The 27,626-nt window shown below is 41.9% G+C and overlaps 1 protein-coding gene and 1 long non-coding RNA gene across 2 annotated transcripts in view; one reads left to right on the plus strand and one right to left on the minus strand.

Annotated features, from left to right (window-relative positions):
- Positions 1-5,758: 5,758 nt before the first annotated feature.
- The window catches only part of LOC123999080 (NADPH--cytochrome P450 reductase-like), a 30,328-nt gene continuing 8,460 nt past the window's right edge, over positions 5,759-27,626 (minus strand). The window contains exons 6-16 of the mRNA XM_046304455.1: positions 26,747-26,871; positions 26,520-26,609; positions 25,777-25,875; positions 16,846-16,962; positions 16,473-16,591; positions 15,998-16,179; positions 15,683-15,832; positions 15,202-15,472; positions 14,807-14,952; positions 6,075-6,160; positions 5,759-5,959 (exon numbers count right to left, since the gene is read on the minus strand). Coding sequence (XP_046160411.1) covers positions 5,815-5,959; positions 6,075-6,160; positions 14,807-14,952; positions 15,202-15,472; positions 15,683-15,832; positions 15,998-16,179; positions 16,473-16,591; positions 16,846-16,962; positions 25,777-25,875; positions 26,520-26,609; positions 26,747-26,871 — 1,530 coding nt within the window. The 3' untranslated portion in view covers positions 5,759-5,814. The remainder of the gene's footprint in view (positions 5,960-6,074; positions 6,161-14,806; positions 14,953-15,201; positions 15,473-15,682; positions 15,833-15,997; positions 16,180-16,472; positions 16,592-16,845; positions 16,963-25,776; positions 25,876-26,519; positions 26,610-26,746; positions 26,872-27,626) is intronic.
- LOC123999081 lies at positions 17,969-26,982 on the plus strand. Its single transcript, XR_006832387.1, has 3 exons — positions 17,969-18,500; positions 25,758-25,900; positions 26,425-26,982. It is a non-coding gene; the product is annotated as an uncharacterized LOC123999081 (long non-coding RNA).

Consider the following 27,626-nt stretch of genomic DNA (forward strand, 5'->3'; position numbering starts at 1 on the left):
AGAGAGCTGCTGTGGAGGTGACTCTCTGAATACGGATCCTGTAAATACCATTGTAAATATAAACAAAGTAAACGGGATTCTAGCTAGCTAAATGCCATGTTTTCATGGCAAACTCGGGGATCGGGTCAAGAAATATACTGAATGTTTATCATCATTTGCTTTGAGAGCTAACGTTAGCTAACGACAGTGTATTTCTTGTATGGCAATGCAAGGACTAAAAGCCACACAACGGTCAACTGCAACTTATTTAATTGTAAGGTTTTTTACAGCATCCCGGGAAGCGTCACAAGCGTCAGCTTCAACAGAATAAATCCCCCCCCACTGATAACAGGTAAGATAATATCAGTATTATAATATTCTCTTGATGTAAAAAGTTTAAGAACCCCTGATGTAATTAATTAAGAGAAGAATCTGTCTGACACAAATAATTGCAATTTAAAAAGCTTTATTGGAAATGCACGTTTCAAACAGCACAATTCAAGTACAGATGAGTGTAGCCAAATCAGATACATGCTAATTTAGTTTAAATGTGATGCAGTCCTCCAATCCCAGTTAATTTCTACTCTTTTGACATGCTTCAGACCAGATGCATGCTCCACTTCAGTGTACAATGGTCCTGAATTTGCATATCAATGTGGTTGAAGCTTTTACGTTCTGCATCTCTCTGCTGTCTTTCATCTGAAGCCATATCCTCCAGGGTCTAAACAGGTGTAGATTTCCATCTCTGTGTGGGAGACCAGATATTGCAAGGAGACCAGTAAGGGGCCCTCAACTCTTCACTTTGGCCAAAGGAGACCTAAGACCCCAATACCAGTGACACTGCCCTGAGGTTGGTGATGTCCTTTGCATGAGACTGTTGAGACAGAGGTCTTATCTCTCTGTGGTTACTAAAGATGTCATGGCACTTATAACATGAGTAGAGGTGTTGACCCTGCTTCTCCTGGCTATATTTCCAACTCTAAGCATGTAAATCCAACTCATTATCATAGGCTGTATGGGGATCAATAAAATTTAAAAATAATAATGCTGCATGTCTCAAAATATAAGAATGAGACCAATATATGTATTTTGCTAATCATAGTTCCTGTCTCTAAAATTACGTTTGTGTGAGTTGTAGGAGTAACCAATACTCAAAATGTGTGTGTGTGTGTGTGTGTGTGTGTGTGTGTGTGTGTGTGTGTGTGTGTGTGTGTGTGTGTGTGTGTGTGTGTGTGTGTGTGTGTGTGTGTGTGTGTGGTAGAAGTAATAGTTGGCCATTATTTATTTGAACATCTCAGTTTGGGCAGCAGCCACTGAAGAAACCTGTCAATCAAAAACCACAGGAGAATAAACAGTATTATAAACTGGGTGGTTCGATCCCTGAATGCTGATTTGCTGAAAGGTGTGGTATATTTAAGCAATAACGCACGAGGGCGTGTGGTATATTGCCAATATACCACAGCTAAGGGCTGTTCTTACGCACAACACAACACGGAGTGCCTGGATACAGCCTTTAGCCGCGGTATATTGGCCATATACCACAACCTCGCAAGGTTTCTTATTGCTATTATGAACTGGTTAACAACGTAATTGGAGCAGTAACATTAAATACTTTGTCATACCTGTGGTATACGGTCTGATATACCACGGCTGTCAGCTAATCAGCATTCAGGGCTCGAACCACCCAGTTTATAACAGACCGTATACCACGGGTATGACAAAACATGTATTTTTACTGCTCTAATTACTTTGGTAACACGTTAATAATAGCAATAAGGCACCTCGGGGGTTTGTGGTATATGGCCAATATAACACGGCTAAGGGCTGTAACCAGGCACTCCGTGTTGCGTCGTGCTTAAGAACAGCCCTAAGCCGTGAAATATTGGCCATATACCACACCTCCTCGTGCCTTATTGCTTAAGTTTGCACTTACACATCAGATAGCTGCTCTTTCTCTGCTACCTCATTCTATTTCTATAATTCTCTAGTCTAGTATTCCCTGGTTATGTTCCACTTCTCCCTCCTCTATTTCCTCACCTCTTCACTCAGACTCTGAATCTGAGTGAAGAAAACTATTGAACAGATTAAATCAAATCTGAACACCGTTTGTGTAGTGAATTAATGCATGGTTACGTCATTATGGGTCACAGCCTTATGACTGCGCTTAATGCGTCACAAGAGAAACGCTTGTTTGGAGCCGGACTGGTGGTATCATCTTTTAACTGGTTGTAGCTCAATAACGAACGTGATGTGCTTATTATATCTTACTGACTGAGTAATGGTTGTATCGATGGTTGGTTGGACGTTTTACATAGATAGGCCAATATGATATCAATAGGAAGAAACCATTCCTTGCCAAATGTTTTTTGTATTATTGTTTTACTTTGAGTAACATTAAGGGACCACAATAGAAACCGTTTACTTTATTGTGTTGTCCCTGGCCTGACACGTTTTATTTTATTAAACGGGTTTTATTATTTTATTAAACTGTCCAATTGTAACAGTATAATTTTAAACCGTCCCCTCGCCCATACCCGGGCGCGAACCAGGGACCTTCTGCACACATCAACAACAGTCACCCACGAAGCATCGTTACCCATCACTCCACAAAAGCCACGGCCCTTGCAGAGCAAGGGGAACTACTACTCCAAGGTCTCAGAGCAAGTGACGTCACCGATTGAAATGCTATTTAGCGCGTACCACCACTAACTAAGCTAGCCGTTTCACATCCGTTACACTAGGGTCTATGATGGTTTACCCAGGGGCACCGGTGTCTTCATTGACAGATTGCTGATATAGAAAAGTCATTCAATGACAGCTCTCTCATTTGTTATACGTTGAAATGTAATATACTTGGACATGGGGTTTGAGGCAGTACTTAAAAAGGTACATGGTCTCTTCAGATGATTTTGATTTGAAGAGTCAAACTCTGAATGTTCAGGGTTAAATCAATGCAAGAAGGTTTTGATTGTCATTTGAATGTAAGCAATCTCTTGGCACTCTTGATTTATACAACCTTTATAAATCAGGCAATTTATATTACACCGATGCATTTTGTTTTTCTTTCCTTAACTACTCACAGCAATGAAATTAAATAGCATCCACTCACCAGTAAATTAGATCCATTACATGCAGTATGTTTGGCAATGCATCATTCAACATCATTGTAAATTCTGGAGCAGTGGTTGAGGTTATCAAGAGTGTGGGCTACAAGGGCAGATTATGATGTCATCTTTAGAAAATTAGGTAGTTGGGCCTCCCAAGTGGCGCAGCGGTCTAAGGCACTCCGTCGCAGTGCTTGGGGCGTCACTACAGACCCAGGTTTGATCTCAGGCTGATTCACAGCCGGCCGTGACTCCCATGAGGCGGCGCACAATTGGCCCCACTGACTTCGGTCACCAGCAAACACATTGGTGCGGCTTCCGGGTTAAGCAAGCAGTGTGTCAAGAAGATTTGTTCGGAGGACTCATGGCTCTCGACGTTTGCCTCACCCGAGTCCATAGGGGAGTTGCAGCGATGGGACAGGACTAACTACCAATTGAATAACATGAAAATTTGATTAAAGTGTAAAAAAAAAAAGTTGTTGTGCACAGTAAAGAGAAGCCATAAATGACAACCAAGACTAAGTATAGCAAATCAATGATTATTATTTCTTTACAAATGCATGTTTTCCAGTTACACTGTTTATATACAAATAGCTATTTTACATAAACAACTGGATCAAGTGGTAAAAGTAATGTAACAGGTCATGATGGAACATGTTATTCAATATCAGTAATGCAAGAGAAAAAGTTAAAAGGCACACAAATGAAAACATGAACCCTGCCGTATCACTACAATAGTTTAAAATAAACACCAAAAGGACTGCTGAACATCACCCTTATATCATCCACTTCATACAGTTAATGTTCAGCAGAACCTCACGTTTAAGTAAATATTTTGTATTAGACCTCCAACCATCAGCATAGAAAGACACCGAGATAAAATACTTACTAAGTGTACAAAACATTAGGAACATGTGCTCTTTCCATGACATACCTTTCATCTGGATTCACCAAGTCTGTCCCTGATCCATTATTGATGCCACTTGTTAAATCCACTTCAAAATCAGTGTCAATGAAGGGGAGGAGACACATTAAAGAAGGATTTTTAAGTCTTGCTACAATTGAGACATGGATTGTTTGTGTGCCATTTAAAGGGTAAATGGGGAAGTTAAAAGACTTGTGCCTTTACATGGGATATGGTAGCATGTGCCAAGTGCAACGTTTCTGGGGTTTTCACACTCAGTTTCCCCATTTGTATCAAGAATTATCCACCACCCAAAAGACATCCAGACAACTTGACAACTGTGGGAAGCATTGGAGTCAACATGGGCCAGCATCCCTGTGTAGAATGCTTTTGATACCTTGTTGAGTCCATGGCCCAACAAATTGAGGCTGTTCTGAAGGCAAAAGGGCAGGGGAAACTCAATATTAGGAAAGTGTTCCTAATGCTTTGTACAATCAGTGTATACTGTACACATCCCAGAATTAGTGATATCAGAACACACAAATGACAGTTAGTAGACGGATTCATTTTGTACTGCAAGTGCACATATAATCAACACATATTGCATTGCCTAAATGCTGTGGTAGTTTCCATCTAAACGTAACTAGTTGGCACTAAGCCTTACAGTCAGAGAGCGTGAGAAAAAAAACACCTGGACACTTTTACATTTGACCACCACTTAATCTAAGACCTATTATTTAATGAACTGATGAAGAACAAGTCTCAATTACTAAATAGTTACTGAAATTTAAATGTACAAATTTAACAGTACATGGTACAACATGAATACGCTACAAGTTTACACAACCTTCCTAGAGCATTTGAATTTGTAAATACATTTACAGATGGAAAATATAGAATGCTTTACATTTGAAATGAGTTAATATACAAGAAACAAAATGTTTGTGGGGATCTTCACAGCATGACAAACGTCCTGACACAATATTTAATTTCATAATCACCTCTGTTTTCACCTAGTTTCACTTACCAAAAACAACGTGTACAAAAGTTGGAGATAATTTACAGTACCAGTCAAAAGTTTGAACACACCTCCTCATTCAAGGGTTTTTCTTTATTTTAAATATTTTCTACATTGTAGAATAATGGTGAAGACATCAAAACTATGAAATAACACATACGGAAACATGTAGTAACCAAAACAAGTGTTAAACAAATAAAAATAGTTTAGATTCTTCTTTAACACTGTTTTGGTTACTACATGATTCCAGATATGTTATTTCATAGTTTTGATGTCTTCACTATTATTCTACAATGTAGAACATATTTAAAATAAAGAAAAACCCTTGAATGAAGAGGTATTCAAACTTTTGACTGGTACTGTAAATTATCATCTCAAACTTTTCTAATCTGATGTGAAACAATGAAGGTCTGCCTGCACTCTTAATAAAAAAATCAATTGATTTATTCCACAATAAAGAGGTTTTTCCCCCCCCCATAACCTTAAAGGAGAATGTAGACCAAATCTACATGAAAGACCTGGGGGTTAGGGGTCAAGTTAGAGTATGAGCCAATTCCCAAACAATCCTAAATTAACAGCACTACTTCTCAGTACGAGTCCCCACAAAAGGCTTTCAGTAAGATTACAAACAAATCCAATAATAAGGACAACAAAAACTCAGACATACGTCTTTCCATTTAGAGATTAGGTGCTGACGGGTTACCTCCAAAAAGTTTTTAGAAAGGTGTTTACCGTTAACCTATTTCATTTGGGTGAGGGGTAACATCTAGGGGGTTGTGAGGGTGTCCTGCAAGTAAGCTTCATCTTCTTTAGCTCCACACATCCAGAGAGTAGCGGCCCTTGGTCATCAGCTTCTTGATGTAGGCCACAGCCTGTGTGTGTGTGAGGCCTCCGACCTCTTCAGCGATGTCATAGAAGGTGTTCTGCACGTCCCGTGCCATGTTCCGAGCATCCCTAGTCAAGGACAAATGGCAGCCATATTTACAGAGGGCATGCGATGATGGATTTGCCTTTTCAGAAAACCCTCTAAAAGCGTGTACATATGCAGGTGGTCTGAATTGGTTCTTACCCGCAAATGTAGAGGTGAGCATTGTCAGTATGGATCAGCTTCCACAGATGTTCTTTGTTCTTCTTCAGGAGATGCTGCACATACACCTGAGCATGAAAAATCTAACAATTATGAACAATTCATTTGAATAATTTAACTGATACAAAATACGTTCTCTTGAAGTCTGCAGGTTCTCAAGGCAATACAAATTATAAGCACTGGCAGTATCAAATATTGGACCTTACCAAAGTCATAGATACACTTCTCTATGTATTTATTTGGACAGGGAAGCTAAAACTTTTAATTTGGCTCTATACTCAAGCATTTTGGATTTGAGATCAAATGTTTCATACGAGGTGACAGTACAAAATGTCACCGTATTTTCATACATATCTGTTTTACTATTTAGAAATGAAAGCACTTTATGCATCTCGTCCCCCCATTTCAAGGTGTCACAAGTATTTGGGCAAATTCACATGTGTATTAAAAGTAGTTAAAAGTGTAGTATTTGGTCCCATATTCCTAGCATGCAATGACTACATCAAGCTTGTGACTACAAACTTGTTGGATGCATTTGCAGTTTTGGTTGTGTTTCAGATTATGATGTGCCCAATAGATAATAATGGTAAATAATGTTGTCATTTTGGAGTCACTTTTATTGTAAATAAGAATAGAACATGTTTCTGAACACTTTCAAATTAATGTATACTGAAGAAAAAAAATGAAATGCAACAATTTCAAAGATTTGACTGAGTTACAGTTCATATAAAGAAATCAGTCAATTGAAATAAAATTAATTAGGCCCTAACCTATGGATTTCAGATGACTGGGCAGGGGTGCAGCCATGGGCATAGGCCCATCCACTTGGTAGCCAGGCCCAGCCAAACAGTTTTTCCCCGCAAAAGGACTTTAATACAGACAGATATACTTCTCAGCACTCCCCCACCCCACCCCAGTGAGACGATCCTGCAGGTGAAGAAGCCAGATGTTGAGGTCCTGGGCTGGCGCGGTTACACGTGGTCTGAGGTTGTGAGGCTGGTTTGACATACATATTCTCTAAAATGACGGGGCAGTTTATGGTAGAGAAATTAACATTGAACTTTCTGGCAACAGCTCTGGTTGACATTCGTGCAGTCAGCCAAGCAGATGCATCGCGAAAGTCAGAAATAGCGATAAAATAAATCCCTTACTTTTGAAGATCTTCATCTGGTTGCAAAAACAAGGGTCCCAGTTACATAACAAATGGTCCTTTTGTTTGATAAAGTAATTCTTTATATCCCAAAAAAGTATGTTTATTTGGTGCGCTTCATTCAAAAATCCACCTGTTTACATTAGTTCAAAATGCATACAAAATGAATCCCAAACGTTACCAATAAACTTGGTCCAAACATGTCAAACAATGTTCCTAATCAATTCTCAGGTACCCTAATATGTAAATAAACAATAAAAATGTTAAGACGGAAAATAGTATTTTCAATACCGGAGATAAATAACCAAGTGCGCGCCCTGCCCTCACCGGAGAGCGTCAAACATTTTCCAATCAAGCAGATGCATCATGAAAGTCAGAAAAAGCGATAAAATAAATGGCTTACCTTTGAAGATCATCTTTCTTGCAATCCCGAGGTTCCCAGTTACACAATGAATGGTGGTTTTGTTCGATAAAAAGTCCTTTATATCCCAAAAATCTTGGTTTATTTGGCACGTTTGATTCAAAAATTCTAAAAAGTTACCTGTAAACTTTGTCCAAACAAACAATGTTTCTAATCCAACCTCAGGTAGCCTAATATGTAAATAATTGATCAAATTTAAGACGGAATAAACTACCGGAGAAAAACACCAAGGAGCGCGCACTCATTGACGCGCACCAAAAGACTAGAGTCCTTCTGAGTGACTCTTAGAAAGAATACGAATACTTCTTCCTTTAAACTTTTTTAAAAAACATTGAACAATTTCTAAAAAGACTGGACTGTTTATCTAGTGCAAGCCATAGGAACTGCAATATGGGTCCTAATAATTAGGCTTTCCCATAGACAAGTTCTCGGTGGTCGTTTTGACTTCTGTTACTAAACCTAAGCAATTTGAATATTTGTCTTTGAACCTAAACCTTGGCTCATCTTTAAATATTGTTGTAACTTGCTGTTATAGACCTGCTACTGTTGGCTCTCTGGATTGTATTTTCAAATTGTTATCACATAATGTCAATTCTGAGTTTGTCCTGATGGGTAATCTGAATCAGGACTGGTTAACATCTAGCTCTGATCAACTTAAAATTCTGTGCAATACCTATAATCTCACTCAGATTGTCAACAGTGTAACTAGGTTGAATATAAAATATCCTCTGAAATCCTCTTTGATTGATGTGATCTTAACCAATACTCCTCATCGTTTTAATGCTTCTGGTATTTTGCAAATTACATAAGTGATCACTGTGCTATTGCCTGTGTGAGAGATGGTAAAATTCCTAAGAAATCTCCACGAGTCATTACGAAAAGAAACTGGAAGCGGTTTGATGTTCAAGGTTTTTTACATGATGTATAGCATTGAATGGAATAGAATGGAATTAATCCCTGATGTTGAACTAGCCTTTGCTTACTTCCACAACACATTCCAGGATGTATGCAATAGGCCGCCCCCTTTAAAAAAAAATCAGAATTAAGGGCAGAGAGAACCCTTGGTTTACTAAGGAACTTACAAAAACCATAAGGGAACGAAATGCTATGTGGCCTAAAGCAAGAGGGACTGGTTTGGCAGATGATTGGATGGCTTTTAAACGTCTTAGAAATATGGGTGTGGCTATGATCCTTAAATTGAAAGCAGACCACTACCTGAAATCTACTTCACAAAATTTTAATAACCCATCCAAATTTTGTTAACTAGTGAAAGGTTTGGAGTGCAGAAAATATACACAGCTTCCTAAACAATTGTTGGTCGACACACAGATTTTAACTGAGAGAACCTCCATTCTGAAAGCCTTGAACCAGCATGTTATAGATGCAGGCAGTTTATTTGAAGAAGGTCAAAGGTATAATTGAGCCCCCTATAAATTTACCTGACTCCCCTGTGCACTCCTTCACCAGGTTCTCCTTTTCATACTTCTCTCTTTCAGAAGTGTGTAAAGCCCTGAAAGAAATTGATTTAAAAAAATCCCCTGGCCCTGATGAACTAGACCCCCGCCTCCTACACCTAGCCGCAGACATCATTACTCCCCCCTTAAAACCTCTTGGGTCGACCCGGGACGCATGCGTCCCATCTAGACATCTGGAAATGCAAATGCGCTACGCTAAATGCTAATAGCACTCGTTAAAACTCAAACGTTCATTAAAACACACATGCAGGGTACTGAATTAAAGCTACACTCGTTGTGAATCCAGCCAACAAGTCAGATTTTTAAAATGCTTTTCCGCGAAAGCATGAGAAGCTATTATCTGATAGCATGGAACACCCCAAAAGACCCGCAGGGGACGTAAACAAAATAATTAGCATAGTCGCGCTACACAAAACGCAGAAATAAAATATAAAAAACATTCATTACCTTTGACCATCTTCTTTGTTGGCACTCCTAGATGTCCCATAAACATCACTATTGGGTCTTTTTTTAAATTAAAATCGGTCCATATATAGCCTAGATATCGATCTATGAAGACTGTGTGACCAAGGAAAAAACAGCGTTTTATAACGCAACGTCATTTTTTTAAATTAAAAAAGTCGACGATAAACTTTCACAAAACACTTCGAAATACTTTTGTAATGCAACTTTAGGTATTAGTAAACGTTAATAATCTATCAAATTGATCACGGGGCGATGTATATTCAATAGCTCCACGTCTTCAAATCATGTTTACATTTACATTTACATTTAAGTCATTTAGCAGACGCTCTTATCCAGAGCGACTTACAAATTGGTGCATTCACCTTATGACATCCAGTGGAACAACCACTTTACAATAGTGCATCTAAATATTTTAAGGGGGGGGGGGGTGAGAAGGATTACTTTATCCTATCCTAGGTGTTCCTTAAAGAGGTGGGGTTTCAGGTGTCTCCGGAAGGTGGTGATTGACTCCGCTGTCCTGGCGTCGTGAGGGAGTTTGTTCCACCATTGGGGAGCCAGAGCAGCGAACAGTTTTGACTGAGCTGAGCGGGAACTGTACTTCCTCAGTGGTAGGGAGGCGGGGAGGCGAGCAGGCCAGAGGTGGATGAACGCAGTGCCCTTATTTGGGTGTAGGGCCTGATCAGAGCCTGGAGGTACTGAGGTGCCGTTCCCCTCACAGCTCCGTAGGCAAGCACCATGGTCTTGTAGCGGATGCGAGCTTCAACTGGAAGCCAGTGGAGAGAGCGGAGGAGCGGGGTGACGTGAGAGAACTTGGGAAGGTTGAACACTAGACGGGCTGCGGCGTTCTGGATGAGTTGTAGGGGTTTAATGGCACAGGCAGGGAGCCCAGCCAACAGCGAGTTGCAGTAATCCAGACGGGAGATGACAAGTGCCTGGATTAGGACCTGCGCCGCTTCCTGTGTGAGGCAGGGTCGTACTCTGCGGATGTTGTAGAGCATGAACCTACAGGAACGGGCCACCGCCTTGATGTTAGTTGAGAACGACAGTTTGTTGTCCAGGATCACGCCAAGGTTCTTAGCGCTCTGGGAGGAGGACACAATGGAGTTGTCAACCGTGATGGCGAGATCATGGAACGGGCAGTCCTTCCCCGGGAGGAAGAGCAGCTCCGTCTTGCCGAAGTTCAGCTTGAGGTGGTGATCCGTCATCCACACTGATATGTCTGCCAGACATGCAGAGATGCGATTCGCCACCTGGTCATCAGAAGGGGGAAAGTTCAGAAATTGCTACTCCAAAACATCCTGTCGGAGACCGGAGGAAATGGGCTGTCTCTTGTTTGTTTGACCAAGAAACAAAGCCTAGGCAATTGACAAGACTGGTGACATCGTGTGGAAGCTGTAGGAATTGCAATCTCGGCTCCAGGTAATTTGGTTTCCATTCAACAATACATGCAAGTGGCGCATTGATACTTTTTCCAGTTCAGTGATCAGATTTTCCTGCGCTTTACGATGAAACGCACGTTCTGTCATAGTCACAGCCGTGATTTAACCAGTTTTAGAAACGTCCGAGTGTTTTCTACGCACACATACTAATCATATGCATATACTATATTCCTGGCATGAGTAGCAGGGAGCTGAAATGTTGCACGATTTTTAACAGAATGTTCGAAAAAGTAGGGAGTAGGATTAACAGGTTAACATGTATTTTTAACCTCAAAAAGGTACTGGAGTCCTTAGTTAGTAGGCAGCTAAAGACCTACTTACAAGTAAACAACATCTTAAATGGAATGCAATCAGGTTTTTAGGTCTGGCCACAGCACTGTTTCAGCAACATTGAAGGGTTAAAATGACATCCACTGTGCTCTTGATAAGTTACATTGTGTGTCTGTTTTTATTAATTTGTTGAAGTCTTTTGACACCGTGGACCATGCTGTGTTAATGCAAAGGTTAAAATGTTGTGGAATTACTGGTCATGTTCTAGATTGTGTACGATTTGATAGAAATTTATAAACCAATGTGTAATGGTGGATGGTTGTAAATCTGAGTCCATAGAGGTGTGCTCAGGTGTTCCGCAAGGTTCTATTTTGGGCCCACTGTTGTTCATTTTGTATATCAACAACATTGGGGATCTTATTGAAACAGTGGATGTTCATTTTTATGCAGATGATGCTGTTCTTTATTCAAGTGGTAGTAATTCATCTTTAGCTTTTGAGAGCATTTAACATCATACAACAGAATCTGGATGATTTAAAGCTGATTATAAATTTGGGTAAAACAAAATGCATGGTATTTTCAAATGCCAAGCATGTTACAAGTTATGCCATTGCTACATTGGCTGGACATACTATAGAGCAAGTTAAAGTGTACAAATATTTGGGTGTGTGGGATGATGATAAGCTGAGCTTCACTGTGCATGTAGAGAACTTGATAAGGAAGCTCAAGCTGAAAATAGGATTTTATTACCGGTATAAGGCTTGTTTTTCTTTTGAGGTCAGGAAGGAGCTGGTACGATGTACATTACTGTCGGTTTTAGATTTTAGTGATGTTATATATATGCAGGCCTCAGCCACTACCCTGAGAGCACTTGATTCAGTGTATCATGCAGCCCTCAGGTTCATTACAAATCAGAAACGTCTAACATCATTGTGATCTCTACAGCGCTGTTGGCTGGTCGTCATTGACCTTGCGTAGGCTTAAACACTGGTATACACTGATTTATAAGGCCATATTTGGTAAAATGCCATTATCTCTCTGTTCTTTTTTAGTCCGGTCAGTAAATAAATATCAATTACGGTCCCATTCTGATTTGCTTCTAACAGTACCAAAAAATTAGAACAGGTCATGGTAGAAATAGTTTTAGTTACTTAGCATCGTGGTCCTGGAATTCTCTCCTGAACATTTTAAAATGTGATGATCTAGTTTCATTGGTGGAGTTTAAAACACTTGATCGATGTACAGTCAGCAAAAAAGTATTTAGTCAGCCACCAATTGTGCAAGTTCTCCCACTTAAAAAGATGAGAGGCCTATAATTTCCATCATAGGTACGCTTCAACTATGTCAGACAAAATGAGAAGAAAAAAAAAATCCAGAAAATCACATTGTAGGATTTTTAATGAATTTATTTGCAAATTATGGTGGAAAATAAGTATTTGGTCAATAACTAAAGTTTCTCAATACTTTGTTATATACCCTTTGTTGGCAATGACAGAGGTCAAACGTTTTCTGTAAGTCTTCACAAGGTTTTCATACACTGTTGCTGGTATTTTGGCCCATTCCTTAATGCAGAACTCCTCTAGAGCAGTGACGTTTTGGGACTGTTGCTGGGCAACACGGACTTTCAACTCCCTCCAAAGATTTTCTATGGGTTTGAGATCTGGAGACTGGCTAGGTCACTCCAGGACCTTGAAATGCTTCTTACAAAGCCACTCCTTCGTTGCCCGAGCGGTGTGTTTGGGATCATTGTCATGCTGAAAGACCCAGCCACGTTTCATCTTCAATGCCCTTGCTGATGGAAGGAGGTTTTCACTCAAAATTTCACGATACATGGCCCCATTCATTCTTTCCTTTACACGGATCAGTCATCCTGGTCCCTTTGCAGAAAAACAGCCCCAAAGAATGATGTTTCCACCCCCATGCTTCACAGTAGGTATGGTGTTCTTTGGATGCAACTCAGCATTCTTTGTCCCCCAAACACAACGAGTTGAGTTTTTACCAAAAAGTTATATTTTTGGTTTCATCTGACCTTATGACATTCTCCCAATCTTCTTCTGGATCATCCAAATGCTCTCTAGCAAACTTCAGACGGGCCTGGACATGTACTGGCTTAAGCAGGGGGACACGTCTGGCACTGCAGGATTTGAGTCGTTGGCGGCGTAGTGCGTTACTGATGGTAGGCTTTGTTACTTTGGTCCCAGCTTTCTGCAGGTCATTCACTAGGTCCCCCCTTGTGGTTCTGGGATTTTTGCTCACCGTTCTTGTGATCAGTTTGACCCCACAGGGTGAGATCTTGCGTGGAGCCCCAGATCGAGGGAGATTATCAGTGGTCTTGTATGTCTTCCATTTCCTAATAATTGCTCCCACAGTTGATTTATTCAAACCAAGCTGCTTACCTATTGCATATTCAGTCTTCCCAGCCTGGAGCAGGTCTACAATTATGTTTCTGGTGTCCTTTGACAGCTCTTTGGTCTTGGCCATAGTGGAGTTTGGAGTGTGACTGTTTGAGGTTGTGAACAGGTGTCTTTTATACTGATAACAAGTTCAAACAGGTGCCATTAATACAGGTAACAAGTGGAGGACAGAGGAGCCTCTTAAAGAAGAAGTTTCAGGTCTGTGAGAGCCAGACATCTTGCTTGTTTGTAGATGACCAAATACATATATTCCACCATAATTTGCAAATAAATTCATAAAAAATCCTACAATGTGATTTTCTTTCTTTCTTTCTTATTTTGTCTGTCATAGTTGAAGTGTACCTATGATGAAAATTACAGGCCTCTCATCTTTTTAAGTGGGAGAACATGCACAATTGGTGACTGACTAAATACTTTTTTGCCCCACTGTATATATCATAGAAGAGTGTAATTGTTTTTAGGCCAGCTGTTTTTAGTCAAGATGTTTTGTGTTTTTAATGTAATATGTAATTGTTGTACTGTATGTGTGTTTATAGTTTTGTTTAATGTTGTGTTAGTGTATGTAAGTTATTTTGTCTGAAACGTTGTTCCCGCTGCTGCTATTGGAACAGGTCTCTCTTGGAAAAGAGATATTATCTCAATGAGAAAAAACAAAGGTAAAATAAAGAAAAAAATACACACACACACATATACATGCATACATACATACACATTCATGCCACATCACAACTGCTGCTAACAGACTTGTATTATGATTGCTAAATACTGCACAATTGAAACACCCAATCCCCCCTTCCCCAAAACACGTGTACATATTGAACTATAAATTGTGCCTTCCTGTATTATACTAACGCTAAAATGTTTTTTTTTCTATTCTACTGAGCCATTGACTTTATGTTCGTATTCTCGTTTTTTATTATTTCAAATTGTTGTTGCATTGTCGAGAAGGAACCTACAAGTAAGCATTTCATTGGATGCTGTATACCATGTGTATCCTGTACATACGAACTTGGTAGTCATGCTAGACACATGAACTCTCACATAGTGAGGAGCTGACAGAGGTTTGGTGTGATGTGTTACCTTCCCTTCCTGGTCTCTGGAGAAGGCAACGTTGAGCTGAGTCAGCACGCCCGCCTTCTGAAACTCCTCCAGTTCCTGCTGGTACAGGAAGTCCTCGTTTCTGCGGCGACAGCCGAAGTACAGTATCGTCTCGCCGACATCCTTCCCTGAAAGCGAAACACATACTGGATGTGAAGCTGTGTCACACTCGCCCTATTTTTCCTTTCCCTCCCTTATGCTAAAAAATACAACCATACTTGTGGCAACAAACTCAGGTGAACCTAATTTATTGTAGAGTAATGGAGACTTGCTTGCTGTGAACTCCATCTATGCACTAGGCAAACACTGTTCGGTTTTAATAATCAGCAAAACCAGACTTAGATGCTCGATGAGGACCAGGCCTTCTTGCTCCGTACCCTGTTCTTTCATCCAGCCTCTCTCCTGGAGGAAGCCCATGAAGGGGGCGATGCCCGTGCCGGGCCCGATCATCACCACCGGGTTGCTGGCCTTGAAGGGAAGCCGGAACTGGGACTTGCGGACGTACATGGGCACAGTGGCCTTGTGGCCGTTGTCCGTCACCACAACCTTGTTCTTCAGCCAGTTGGTGGCCACACCCTTGAAGGTCCGCCCTGTGCTGGTCTGGAACTCCACCACCACCGCACATATGCTCACCATGGTGGGATACACCTGACAAGACAATACACAGTTATAAAGTAATCAAATAAAAAACTAAATAAAAGAAACTGAAAAAGTGGGAACTGAACTGGCAACCGGAGGTCTGCTGGTCTCTGATCCCAGGTACATGTCCTTAACCTTTAAAATGCTCTCCATCCAGGGGTGCTGCTGTTTCTCACAAGATGGACAAAGTATTTTTACTATTCTAATAGTGGGTCTCACCTTGCCAGAAGAGGCGATGGAGTAGTAGCGAGCCTGTAGGCGGGGCAGCAGTTCACACAGGTGGTCTATGGTAGGGTGGAGGGACGGCATGTCCTCCAACACAGCCAGGATGTTCCTCTGAGCATCCAGCACCCAGCTCTGGTACAGACCCTGGCAAAGAGACACAGAGAGACTAAGACTCACTCTCCACTGATACGGATCATTTACAGCCATTCAAACGCATTGACAACATGCATTTCTGGGCAGGCAGTAGAATGTCAGTCAGTCAGCTAGTGGTGAAGGGTCAGAAGTTCGAGGTCCGTCAGGGATGCCAACCTTGCCCTCGGGGGAGGCGGAGGCCATCTTGCGCAGGGTGTCCTGGTCCTTGGGGTCGGTGGCATACTGGGCCAGCTCAAACAGTACGTTGGTGCGAGGGGGGTTGGTGATGTCCAGGTAGTGGGTCAGAGCTGTGCGGTATGTGGTCGGACACGGGAACGGGTGCTTCTTATTGGACTCCTCTAAAAGACACAGGAAAAATCTTATCAGCATCATCATTTAATGTTCAAGTTCCATTTATTTAGAGGCCACGGTACACATTTCCAATGTTAACGGTAGACTATATGATTTAGTTGATTATGTGTGCAGTAATATCTTCTCAACCTCTAGATTACTGTACAGTGAGTGAATAGCCATGAGGATGACATCATGAGCATTTCATTGCAACCAAATAGTACAGAAAAAGCCAATGGAAATCTGCTCAGACACAAAGCAGCTGAAATCATATATCCCTGAGCCATGATTTACAACTGACCGTCGAGGTTGTTGAGAGAGATAACAGTGTCCAGGTCGGCATCCAGGATTTGGCCTATTCTGTTCACTATTGACACGTCATTAACGGGGTAAACAGCAACGTGGTCTCCAGAGTCATATCTACAGGGGGGGGGGGGGGGGGGTGAATGAACAAGACTTCCCAATGTCTTTATCTAGCACGCTAATGTCATTACATATAGAACATATGAACATGCTTGTTGCCAGTGTGTGAAAATGGGGGAAATAAATAAATGATTATCCAACTCGACACTTATTGGCAGACAGAAGAAATGCAGCAGACATTGGAAGGCAGAAGTGTATGATATTCTAAGGCACAGGACTTTTAATATTACATATTAGAGCAGAGCAGATACCTGATTTTGGAACCTGAGATGTCCAGCTCTAGATGCATCAGATGGCGGTCGCCGGATTGGTTCAGCTGGCGGTTGACAGCCACTGTGGCCAAGTAGGGGTTCTTAGCATCAAAAGGTCTGCAATGACAGATATACTAGAGTTATCACAAAGCCATTTCAGACAATTGGTGCCAATGTTGTAAAATGGGTTTGTTGAAAGTTCCAATAAATAATTGACATCCCAATACATTTGAAAGAAGATTTCTAATATTAAGAACTTTTATTTTTACTGATCTGAGAAGACAGGTGGAAGCGCTAAGGCCGAGGCCTACACAGGGATTTAGTTTACACCTGTCTAGTTCTATCAAGGAAAAGAGATGAGGAGAGGCCACTTTGGACTATTGAGATGCACCCTAACAGCACCCAGACTTTGCTGTTGGACTTCTGACAATGGGGAGAAGGTGAGAATCAGGTCAGCGTCATGACAACAGTCATCCCTTTGTTGCCCTGAAAAACAACCATAATCTATTCATTCCATTAGCGATGACAACACATCTCGGTCATTACGCCTGATAGCTGAGCTGCCTATACCACTTCCTATGTGTGTGTGAAGATGTCAATGTGACAGGTTAAAGGACATATTCATAGCCTGTTATACATTGAAAAGTATTAGTAAGTTCATAGTATGTGAGGATCTTAAAACATCTAAGGTTAAAAAGATGCATTCAGTATTAGTTGATAGAGATTGATAACATTCATATAATTGTGTTAAAGTTCAAATCTGTCAAAGGGTACGAATTGTGAGAGTAATGTGTAAACGTTATATTGATTACTTTATTTTGTGGTGCCTAAAAGTGTTAATCTGTGATCTACGAAATGCTCTTAATCTATGAGCCGGAGATCGATTGCCCTGGTCTCCACGCATATTCCTGGGGAAATTCGCGGTCTTTTCTCATTGAACTAAATGTTGACTTGAGAATACAACACTGTATCACTCTCGTGATTATTTCTCCCCCGTTTTCAGGTACTTTATTGATGATAAAAATAGTAATTTAAATGTTATAACTAGCGAACATGTCAAGAGTGTTTAAGGTGTGTTTTAGTAACGTCTTGAGGAAGTTAGAGTTAAGGTTGAAGGGAGTAATATTAGCCCTGCTCGGTTGAAGTGAAGGATAGCGTCGTACTGAGAGTAGCTGCCATTTTATGTCGATTGTGAATGAACATGCGTGTTGTTAATAAGATATTTTGCTGTGTTATTTGTATAATGGGTTTTCTGTTATGTAATGTGTTACTTTTGTGAAATGATTGAACTAAATGTTGACTTGAGAATACAACACCGTATCACTCTCGTGATTATTTCTCCCCTGTTTTCAGGGGCGTAACATTTTTGGAGGCTCCGCTGAGATTGCTGCTCAGATGTCCAGTTTCCACACCCTGGTCGCTGAATTCCGAGGCAGCTAAATCTCCACATAACAACTCAGGCAGGGCTGCAGTGAGGAAAGTGTTGCTGTTTGGGGGGGAAGTTGGAAGTTAGTGGTTAAGTACGTGTCAACTGATGCCATTGATCGACCATCAGAGACAGTAAGGACCATCTAATTCAGAGTCAACTCCTGCACAGTAAAAGTTCCTCCTGTTCTGTCAACATGACAAGCGCCTTGGAAGAACTACAGGAAGAGGTAGGAGAATTACACACCCTGACTAAAGACAAATTACTAGAGATATGTGAATTCCTTGAAATATCAGGCGAACAGAGAAGAGATGTTAAAGACAAATCCCGCATAGCATTAATAACTCGCATTATGATGTTCCTTGAGAGAGAGGAAGTCACAGAGTTAGAAGATGGCGGCATGTCGGAATTGTTGCTACTTAGAGATGAAATGACAGAGATGATCAGTGGCAGAGATAACAAAACAGGGCAAGTTGACCATGATATTGAACCAGCCGGAACACATCACAGAATAGAGGAACTGAGAACTGTAACCCCACAACAAGGGGCGGGAACTGAGCAGATTACTGCAGCCAAAGTCAGTGATTCTCTGCGTCAGCCCCAACACCATGCCAATCTTCAGGGGAGCGTGCCGCTCTCACCCAATGCACAGCCCAGCTCATACTGGCGCAAAGAGTTTAAAATTTCTGGTCAGATAGGTGAACCGGGCCAAAAAGAAACAGATTTTTTCCAGCCTTGCCCATCAGATTGAAAATGGACTTAACAGAGGATATCCTGAGGTAGAAATAGTAGACGCAGTAGTCAGGGCTATTTCTCCAGGCTCACAGCTACGCAGCTACTTGGAAGGTAAACCCCAGCTAACTCTTCCCACACTTAGATGTATCCTGCGTTCCCACTTCCAAGAGAAGAGTGCAACAGAGCTTTACAAACAGCTAGCTTCAGAAGCACAGCATAGCAAGGAGACCCCTCAAAGCTTCCTGATGCGCGTTTTAGATTTGAGGCAAAAAGTACTGTTTGCATCCCAGGAGTCAGAATCAGGGCTTAAGTATGACCCTGCTCTAGTCCAGAGCATGTGTTTACACACAGTCCTTACGGGTCTCCAGAGTGACAGTATCAGGATAGACATGCAGCCTCTCCTGCTAGAGAGCGAAACATTAGATGAGGTTTTGATAGAGAAGCTTAACATTGCTTGTGCTAATGAGAGAGAAAGACGAAACAAAAAGCGGTTTAATGCCCCACAGCCTGCTACAACTGTAAGTGTAGTCCAGTTAGAGGATATGCCATATGCCAGTGTCCTGTGAAGGAAGCCAAAGCTACGATACCCGCAGAACTGTTAACATAGTTAGCTGACTTTAAGACAGGTGTAGCTTCTCTAAAAGGTCTCGGTGCAGAGATTGCTCAGATTAAGGAGACATTACAGCAGCCTATGTTTCAGTCACAGCCTTGTGCCTATGCCCCACCCCCAGTTAGGAGGCCAGATAGGGACCCCCAGCCACCTGTTTCCCAGCAGCAGTATTACAGCAACTACAGTCGGTCCCAAGCACTTGACCCTGCACAGCATCAATATGCACCTAACCGGTATACCAACCACTCTGCTCAAGCTCCAAGGAGGTGTTTTGTCTGCCAGAAGGCCAGAACAGATGCACGCTGCACACACTGCTTCCGATGTGGGAGTGGAGAACATTTTCAAGCTGGATGTAAAATCCGGGGAGCCAGACCATCAAGGGGGGCCCCTTTAAACGGAAACGGGTTACCGCTGAGGGACGAGTGTTAACCGTAGCTACCAAAAAGTCCCAGAAATGTGCAAATTGTGCCAGAGAAGAGTCATTTGAGAACCTGAAACAATGTTCATCATGTAAAGAGACACTGTACTGTTCCAAAGTATGTCAAAACCAACATTGGACTAAACATAAGAAAAAATGCACTCACCTGAAAATTGACTCTACCAGTGAAAGGTTTTCCTGCACAGAGAAAAATGCCCACTCCTTACCATCCCTAGCTCAAGGTTGCCACCCCCGTAAGGTCACCTCGCTAGTCGGCAGACAGTGCCTTATTGAGTGTCACCTGAATCGCCACCACCTCCAAGCTCTATGGGACACAGGATCTATGGGACACAGGATCTCAGATCTCGGTCATTGATGAACGATGGAAAGAGGAATCTCTCCCAAACGCAAGGCTGAGAGATGTTTCAGAAATCCTGGACTCACCTGATGATCTAAGGTTGACTGCAGCAAATGGGACTGAAATGCCGTACCTGGGATGGATTGAAACAACTTTTCGTCTAGCCTCTGAAATTGACCAAACAAAGGAACTGATCATCCCAGTGCTAGTAATGAAAGGCTATCACCTATCTCATCCCATCATAGGTTTCAATGTTATCGAGCACATCCTGACAATGACCGAAAAGACTAAACGATACAGTACAGTAAAAACAGCTTTCCCAAGCCTCAAAAGAAACAAGGTGAGAGCTTTTATACAGGCTGTTAGCGCAGAACAGACAGATGAATACGCAGTGAAAACCAAGAAAGAGAAGGTTGCTGTACCAAAACACAGTAGCATTCAGATTGAGTGCCGTGTAGCTTCCCAGCCTTTCAAAGATGACATGACAATGCTTTTCCAGCCAGACCTGAACCCGCAGTGGCCAGATGACCTTGAGTTCTTTGACACACTAGTCAGAGTCAGTAAAGGTGTTTTTCCAGTTATCCTGCTTGATGTCTCTAACCCCACTGACCACGACATTGCCCTGCTAGGACGCACAATAATCGGTACAGTACAAACCATTATGACTGTGTTACCTGCCCAAGTCTTTGAAAAAACTCACCTCAGCCACAGTGAATCACACCAGCGTTCGAACCCCATGTACTGCTACTGAACAGTGGGATCCACCAGTAGGTTTAACTCACCTAACCGAAGAGCAGAGAGAAGTTGTTAGGCAAATGCTTAGAGAAGAGTGTCACTCCTTCTCCAGATCAGACAATGACATTGGCTGCATTGAACGATTGAAAATGACTATTTCTCTAAAGGACTCTGAACCAGTAAAGCGCACATACATGTCAGTGCCCAGGCCACTGTATCAGGAGATGAAGGGTTACATTTATGACCTCATAGTCCAGGGCTGGGTTAGGAAGTCAAACTCTTCATATTCCTCACCTGTCGTGTGCGTTCGTAAGAAGGACGGGACCCTCCGGTTGTGTATAGATTACAGAGATCTGAACAGAAAGATACATCCCGACCGCCAGCCCATCCCTCGGGTCCAAGACATCATGGACAGTTTAGGGGGTAATTCCTGGTTCTCCCTCTTAGATCAGGGGAAAGCGTATCACCAGGGGTTCATCTCTGAAGAAAGCAGACCACTGACAGCATTTGTGACACCGTGGGGACTCTATGAGTGGATACGTATGCCATTCGGCCTCATGAACGCTCCTGCAGCTTTTCAGCGGTGTATGGAGGAGTGTTTGGAAGGGCTCCGGGATAACATCTGCATTCCTTATCTGGACGACACGCTAGTCTTCAGTAAAACATTCAACAGCCATGTGAATGATGTGCGAAAAGTTTTGCAGCGTCTCAGAGAGTATGGCATTAAACTCAAACCAAGTAAGTGTGATCTCTTTAAACCCCAGGTCCGTTATTTGGGCAGAATAGTGTCTGCAGAGGGCAGCCGAGTTGACCCAGCCGATTTTGAAGCAGTAAGAGCATTGAAAGAAATCAGACCAGGGACTGTGGGCCAGCTCAGAAAAATGCTTGGTTTACTCACGTACTACAGACAGTACATCAAAGACTTTTCTAGGAGTGCCAGCTGCCTGTATGACCTCCTGAAAGCAGATTCAGAGAAATTACCTGACCACCCACGGAAAACAAAAACAAAGAAAGTAAGTCATGTGGTGCCCTCAAACAAGCCAATCCTGTGGACTGACCAGCATCAACAGGCACTTGAACAGCTGATTGAGTGTTTGCTTCACCCACCAGTTTTAGGTTTCCCTGATTTCACTCAGCCATTTGTTGTACACACTGATGCGTCACACCAAGGCTTGGGAGCAGTTCTTTATCAAAAGCAAGAGGGGAAGCTTAGGGTCATTGCTTATGGCTCTCGAACTTTAACAGCAGCTGAAAAGAACTATCACTACCACTCGAGCAAGCTAGAATTTCTAGCTCTAAAATGGGCAATCACTGATAAGTTCCATGACTATTTGTACTATGCTCCCACCTTCACTGTATACAGCGATAACAACCCGCTCTGCTACATTCTGTCTACTGCAAAACTGAACGCAACCACTTCCAGGTGGGTTGCAGACTTGGCTGATTTCCACTTTACAATAAAGTACAGGCCAGGCAGAGAGAACGGTGATGCAGATGCTTTGTCAAGGATGCCACTGGATGTAGAGTCACTGATGAGAGAATGTTCTGAGGAGCTTCCACCAGACACCATCGCCGCCACGATACAAGCAGTTGAGGTACAGAAAGAGGCTGTTGTACCTTGGTCATTTTCAGCTGCATCTATGTCAGTATCCGCTGAAGGTGAGACAACCACTGCAACAACCAGCTCGATCCCAAAAGATGGGATTAGAGAAGCACAAGAATCTGATCCAGTCATCCGTCCTGTGCTCAATTTCAAACTGTCGGGTTCCAAACCGCCAGTTAAAGAGCAAAAGAAATTCAGTCCAAAGACAAAATGCCTATTCAGAGAATGGGACAAATTGACAATAGACAGTGATGGCATTTTGTACAGAATCACTACAGCCCGCAAGCAGTTAGTTCTACCAGAGCAGTACAAAGGTAAAGTGATGGAAGAGTTGCACAATAACATGGGACACCAAGGTACTGACCGCACTGTATCACTAGTACGTGACCGCTTCTTCTGGCCATATATGCAATCTGACATCGAGCACTATGTGACTAAAAGGTGTAGCTGTGTCAAGCAGAAAAAGCCAGCCCATGCAACAAGAGCTCCTCTGACAAACATTATGACAACACAGCCATTTGAACTGGTATGTATAGACTTCCTTCATCTCGACAGATGCAAAGGGGGATATGAGTACATCCTCGTGATTGTTGATCATTTTACACGTTTCACTCAAGCCTACGCCACCACATCAAAGTCAGGTAAAACTGCTGCAAATCTCATCTTCAATAATTTTGCCCTGAAGTTTGGGTTCCCGTCCCGCATCCACCATGACCAAGGGGGAGAATTTGAAAATCAGTTGTTCCATCAGTTAAAGAAACTCAGTGGCATGGCGGGGTCCAGGACAACACCCTATCACCCGATGGGAAACGGTCAAGCGGAACGCATGAACAGAACATTGTTGCAAATGTTAAAGACACTAACCGAGACACAAAAGTCAAACTGGAAGGAGTCTCTGAACAAACTGGTTTATGCCTATAACTGCACCCGTTGCGAAGTGACTGGCTATTCACCATTTTATCTTCTGTTTGGGAGATCACCCAGGCTTCCAGTTGATATGCTCTTTGGATTGTGCACAGAGGCAGGTTCCAGTAACCAGCGAGAATACGTGGAGAACTGGAAACGAGGGATGGAAGAAGCCTACGTCATTGCAAATGAAAATGCTCAGAAAGCCGCTGAAAGAAGTAAGAAGTACTATGACACTAAAGTTAGGAGTTCAGTGCTATAGCCTGGTCGAGCGAGTTCTGATTAAAAACCTGACACCAAGAGGAGGACCAGGAAAACGCCGTAACTATTGGGAAGATAAAATTCACACAGTGGTGAGACAAATGGGTTCAGACCTGCCGATTTATGAATTGAGACCAGAAAAGGGTAGGGGACGCTCCAGGGTCCTGCACAGAAATCTGCTCATGTCCTGTGACCACTTACCTTTTGAGACACAACCAGAAATGACCAAAGTGGACAAAAGTCAGAAAACGAGGAGACACCAGCCTGCATCACAGACTCTAGATTCTGATGAAGATAGTGGGGATGAATATGACCTTCATCATGAGCCGCTACAGGTTCCCACATCTCCTACAGTACCTGAGGAGAGGAATGCTGAACCAGCGAGAGAGTGGGAACACAGGCCCTCAACAGTGAAACAGACAGTTGCAGTGCCAGTCCCTGATACGCTACCAGCACAGCCTCTTGTTGAAAAGCGGCTGGAGGAGACAACAACAGTTAAAGACCTGCCTGCTGAAAATTTCCCTGATGATGGTCCACCAAGTGCCTTTCCTTCATATACTGATGCTTCTGAACCTGAGGAACCAGCCTACCAGCTGCCACAAAGAGAGAGACACCCTCCAAGACGTATCACCTATGATCAGCTTGGTATCCCTTCCTGCTACAGTATACAGCCACAGCCACAGTTGTTCCCTGTCTACTCTGCACCAGGACTGGTTCCATGGCTGCCATCACTACAGCAATGTTACTTTCAGCCACCTTACATGCATGGGCTTCAGCAAACATGGGGCTACAGAGTTGACATGTTTGACCATGGACTACTGTCAGATTTCACAGACTGTCAAAAGAGACAATTTACAGACTATGCATATAGATCATTCAAATTGATGGACTGTTGATCAATAGTATGAGAAAATACTGCTTATGTTATATAGCTGGTCAACAGATATGGACTGTGAATATAACTTGTTAGTTATATTTGAACTGTGACCCGTGACTTCTGCTCAAGTACTACCTTACAGAATAGGATTTTCTAGGTCCAGTGCATACGAACTGTTGAAGAAGACAATGTTGGTAATGTTGGGACAACATTTATTTTGTCGGGGAGAGTGTGACAGGTTAAAGGACATATTCATAGCCTGTTATACATTGAAAAGTATTAGTAAGTTCATAGTATGTGAGGATCTTAAAACATCTAAGGTTAAAAAGATGCATTCAGTATTAGTTGATAGAGATTGATAACATTCATATAATTGTGTTAAAGTTCAAATCTGTCAAAGGGTACAATTGTGAGAGTAATGTGTAAACGTTATATTGATTACTTTATTTTGTGGTGCCTAAAAGTGTTAATCTGTGATCTACGAAATGCTCTTAATCTATGAGCCGGAGATCGATTGCTCTGGTCTCCACGCATATTCCTGGGGAAATTCACGGTCTTTTCTCATTGAACTAAATGTTGACTTGAGAATACAACACCGTATCACTCTCGTGATTATTTCTCCCCCGTTTTCAGGTACTGTATTGATGATAAAAATAGTAATTTAAATGTTATAACTAGCGAACATGTCAAGAGTGTTTAAGGTGTGTTTTAGTAACGTCTTGAGGAAGTTAGAGTTAAGGTTGAAGAGAGTAATATTAGCCCTGCTCGGTTGAAGTGAAGGATAGCGTCGTACTGAGAGTAGCTGCCATTTTATGTCGATTGTGAATGAACATGCGTGTTGTTAATAAGATATTTTGCTGTGTTATTTGTATAATGGGTTTTCTGTTATGTAATGTGTTACTTTTGTGAAATGATTGAACTAAATGTTGACTTGAGAATACAACACCGTATCACTCTCGTGATTATTTCTCCCCTGTTTTCAGGGGCGTAACATCAACTCACGGTTTCTGGGTCTCAAAGCTCTTGAGGCGACCCATCTCCCCAGTGTACACCTTATTCATGTTGATGTCAGTTGGAACCACCAACTCGTACTGCCGGATGCTAAAGAAGACGAAGAAACGGACAGGTGATTACTTCCTGCTCTGCATCCCGACCACTCATGAAGTCTAAAAATAACCCTTGTCAGTGCAGCTAAGGGCCGACATGGACAGCCATGCATGCTTCTAGTGGAGTTTGCTCTCTGTGATGCAAAAGTGATGATGCATGGTAAAAATGGTCAGATGCCATAGTGAGTGAATGGTCTTAAAGCATATGTAAAATTATTTTACTTGTTGATGGTCATTTAGGTTTGTTATTTGCAGATGAAGCTTTATAGTGTTCTTTTCTGAGAACATGCAAACAATGCCAGGTGGTATCAATTATTTGATACACCCAGTATTTATAGCTGCTGATATTACCATGGAAAATAACCCTTGTTCTGCATTGAATTTGAATAAAAAGTAAAACATTATAGGTCGGTTTCCCAGACACAGATTAAGTTTAGTCCTGGACTAAAAAGCGGTTTCAATGGACAAGGCTTAATCTGCGTCTGGGAAACCAGCTCTCTGCGTCTTTAAAAATAAATATATATAAAATACCTTCTCTATACAGGAAGTACATCTGCTCCTGAATCTCCATACTAAATATCTCTAGTTGACAACTAGTCTGACCAGGAGAGCGAGAGGTGGTAGCCAACTAGCTATTACCTGGTGTCATCTCCTGTGGCCTCCACCCCAAAGTGCTCACACACAGCAGGCCAGAACTGCTCCTTCCATGATACAAAGTCTTCCTCAAGGCTGGGGAAGAGGGTAAGACATACATAGAACAGTCATTGCATTATATTTTAATAAGAGAAATACATACATATTTATGAATATGGATTAATTTATGGACATTGTGGCAATGTTTGCATTGTATTGAGTTCAGTACTCACTTGCCATCATCGTCTCCCATTCCCAGGTCATAGATCCTCTTGCCACCCAGCTCTTCTAGTCTCTTGTCAGTATACTTTCCCATTGCATTAAAGTGCTCATATGTTTTATTCCCCAAGCCAAACACCTGCAGAGTTCAAAGGCAGATGCTATCAGCTATCACAGTAGATAAAAGTTAATGACCTGCATATAAAAATTTAAAGATTCCTCTACTTCTAGGGCCTATATCATGATGCAAACCTGAGTGCCTTCAGAAAGTATTCACACCCCTAGACTTGATCATTTTGTTGTGTTACAGCCTGAATTTAAAATGGATTAAATAGAGGATTGTTTTGTCTCTGGCCTACACAGAATTCTACATAATGTCAAAGTGGAATTATGTTTTTAGATTTTCTTTATACAAATTAATGAAAAATGAACAGTTGAAATGTCTCGAGTCAATAAGTATTCAACCCCTTTGTTATGGCAAGCATAAATAAGTTCAGAAATACACATTTGCTTAACAGGTCAAATATAAGTTGGGTGCAATAACAGTGTTTAACATTTTTTTTATGACTACCTCATCTCTGCACCCCACACACACAATTAATTATATGTAAGATTCTTTAGTCGAACAGTGAATTTCAAACACAGATTCAACCACAATGACCAGAGAGGTATTCCAGTGCCTAGCAAAAAAGGGCACCTATTGGTAGATGGGTAAAAAGAAAAGAAGACATTGAATATCCCTTTGAGCATGTTGAAGTTTTTAATTACACTTTGGATGGGCTATCAATACAGCCAGTCACTACAACAGGCATCGTTCCTAACTCAGTTGCCGGAGAAGAAGAAAATCGCTCAGGGATTTCACCATGAGGCCAATGGTGACTTTAAAAGAGTTAC

Source organism: Oncorhynchus gorbuscha, linkage group LG16 (assembly GCF_021184085.1).
Source record: "Oncorhynchus gorbuscha isolate QuinsamMale2020 ecotype Even-year linkage group LG16, OgorEven_v1.0, whole genome shotgun sequence".
Classification (NCBI taxonomy): domain Eukaryota; kingdom Metazoa; phylum Chordata; class Actinopteri; order Salmoniformes; family Salmonidae; genus Oncorhynchus; species Oncorhynchus gorbuscha.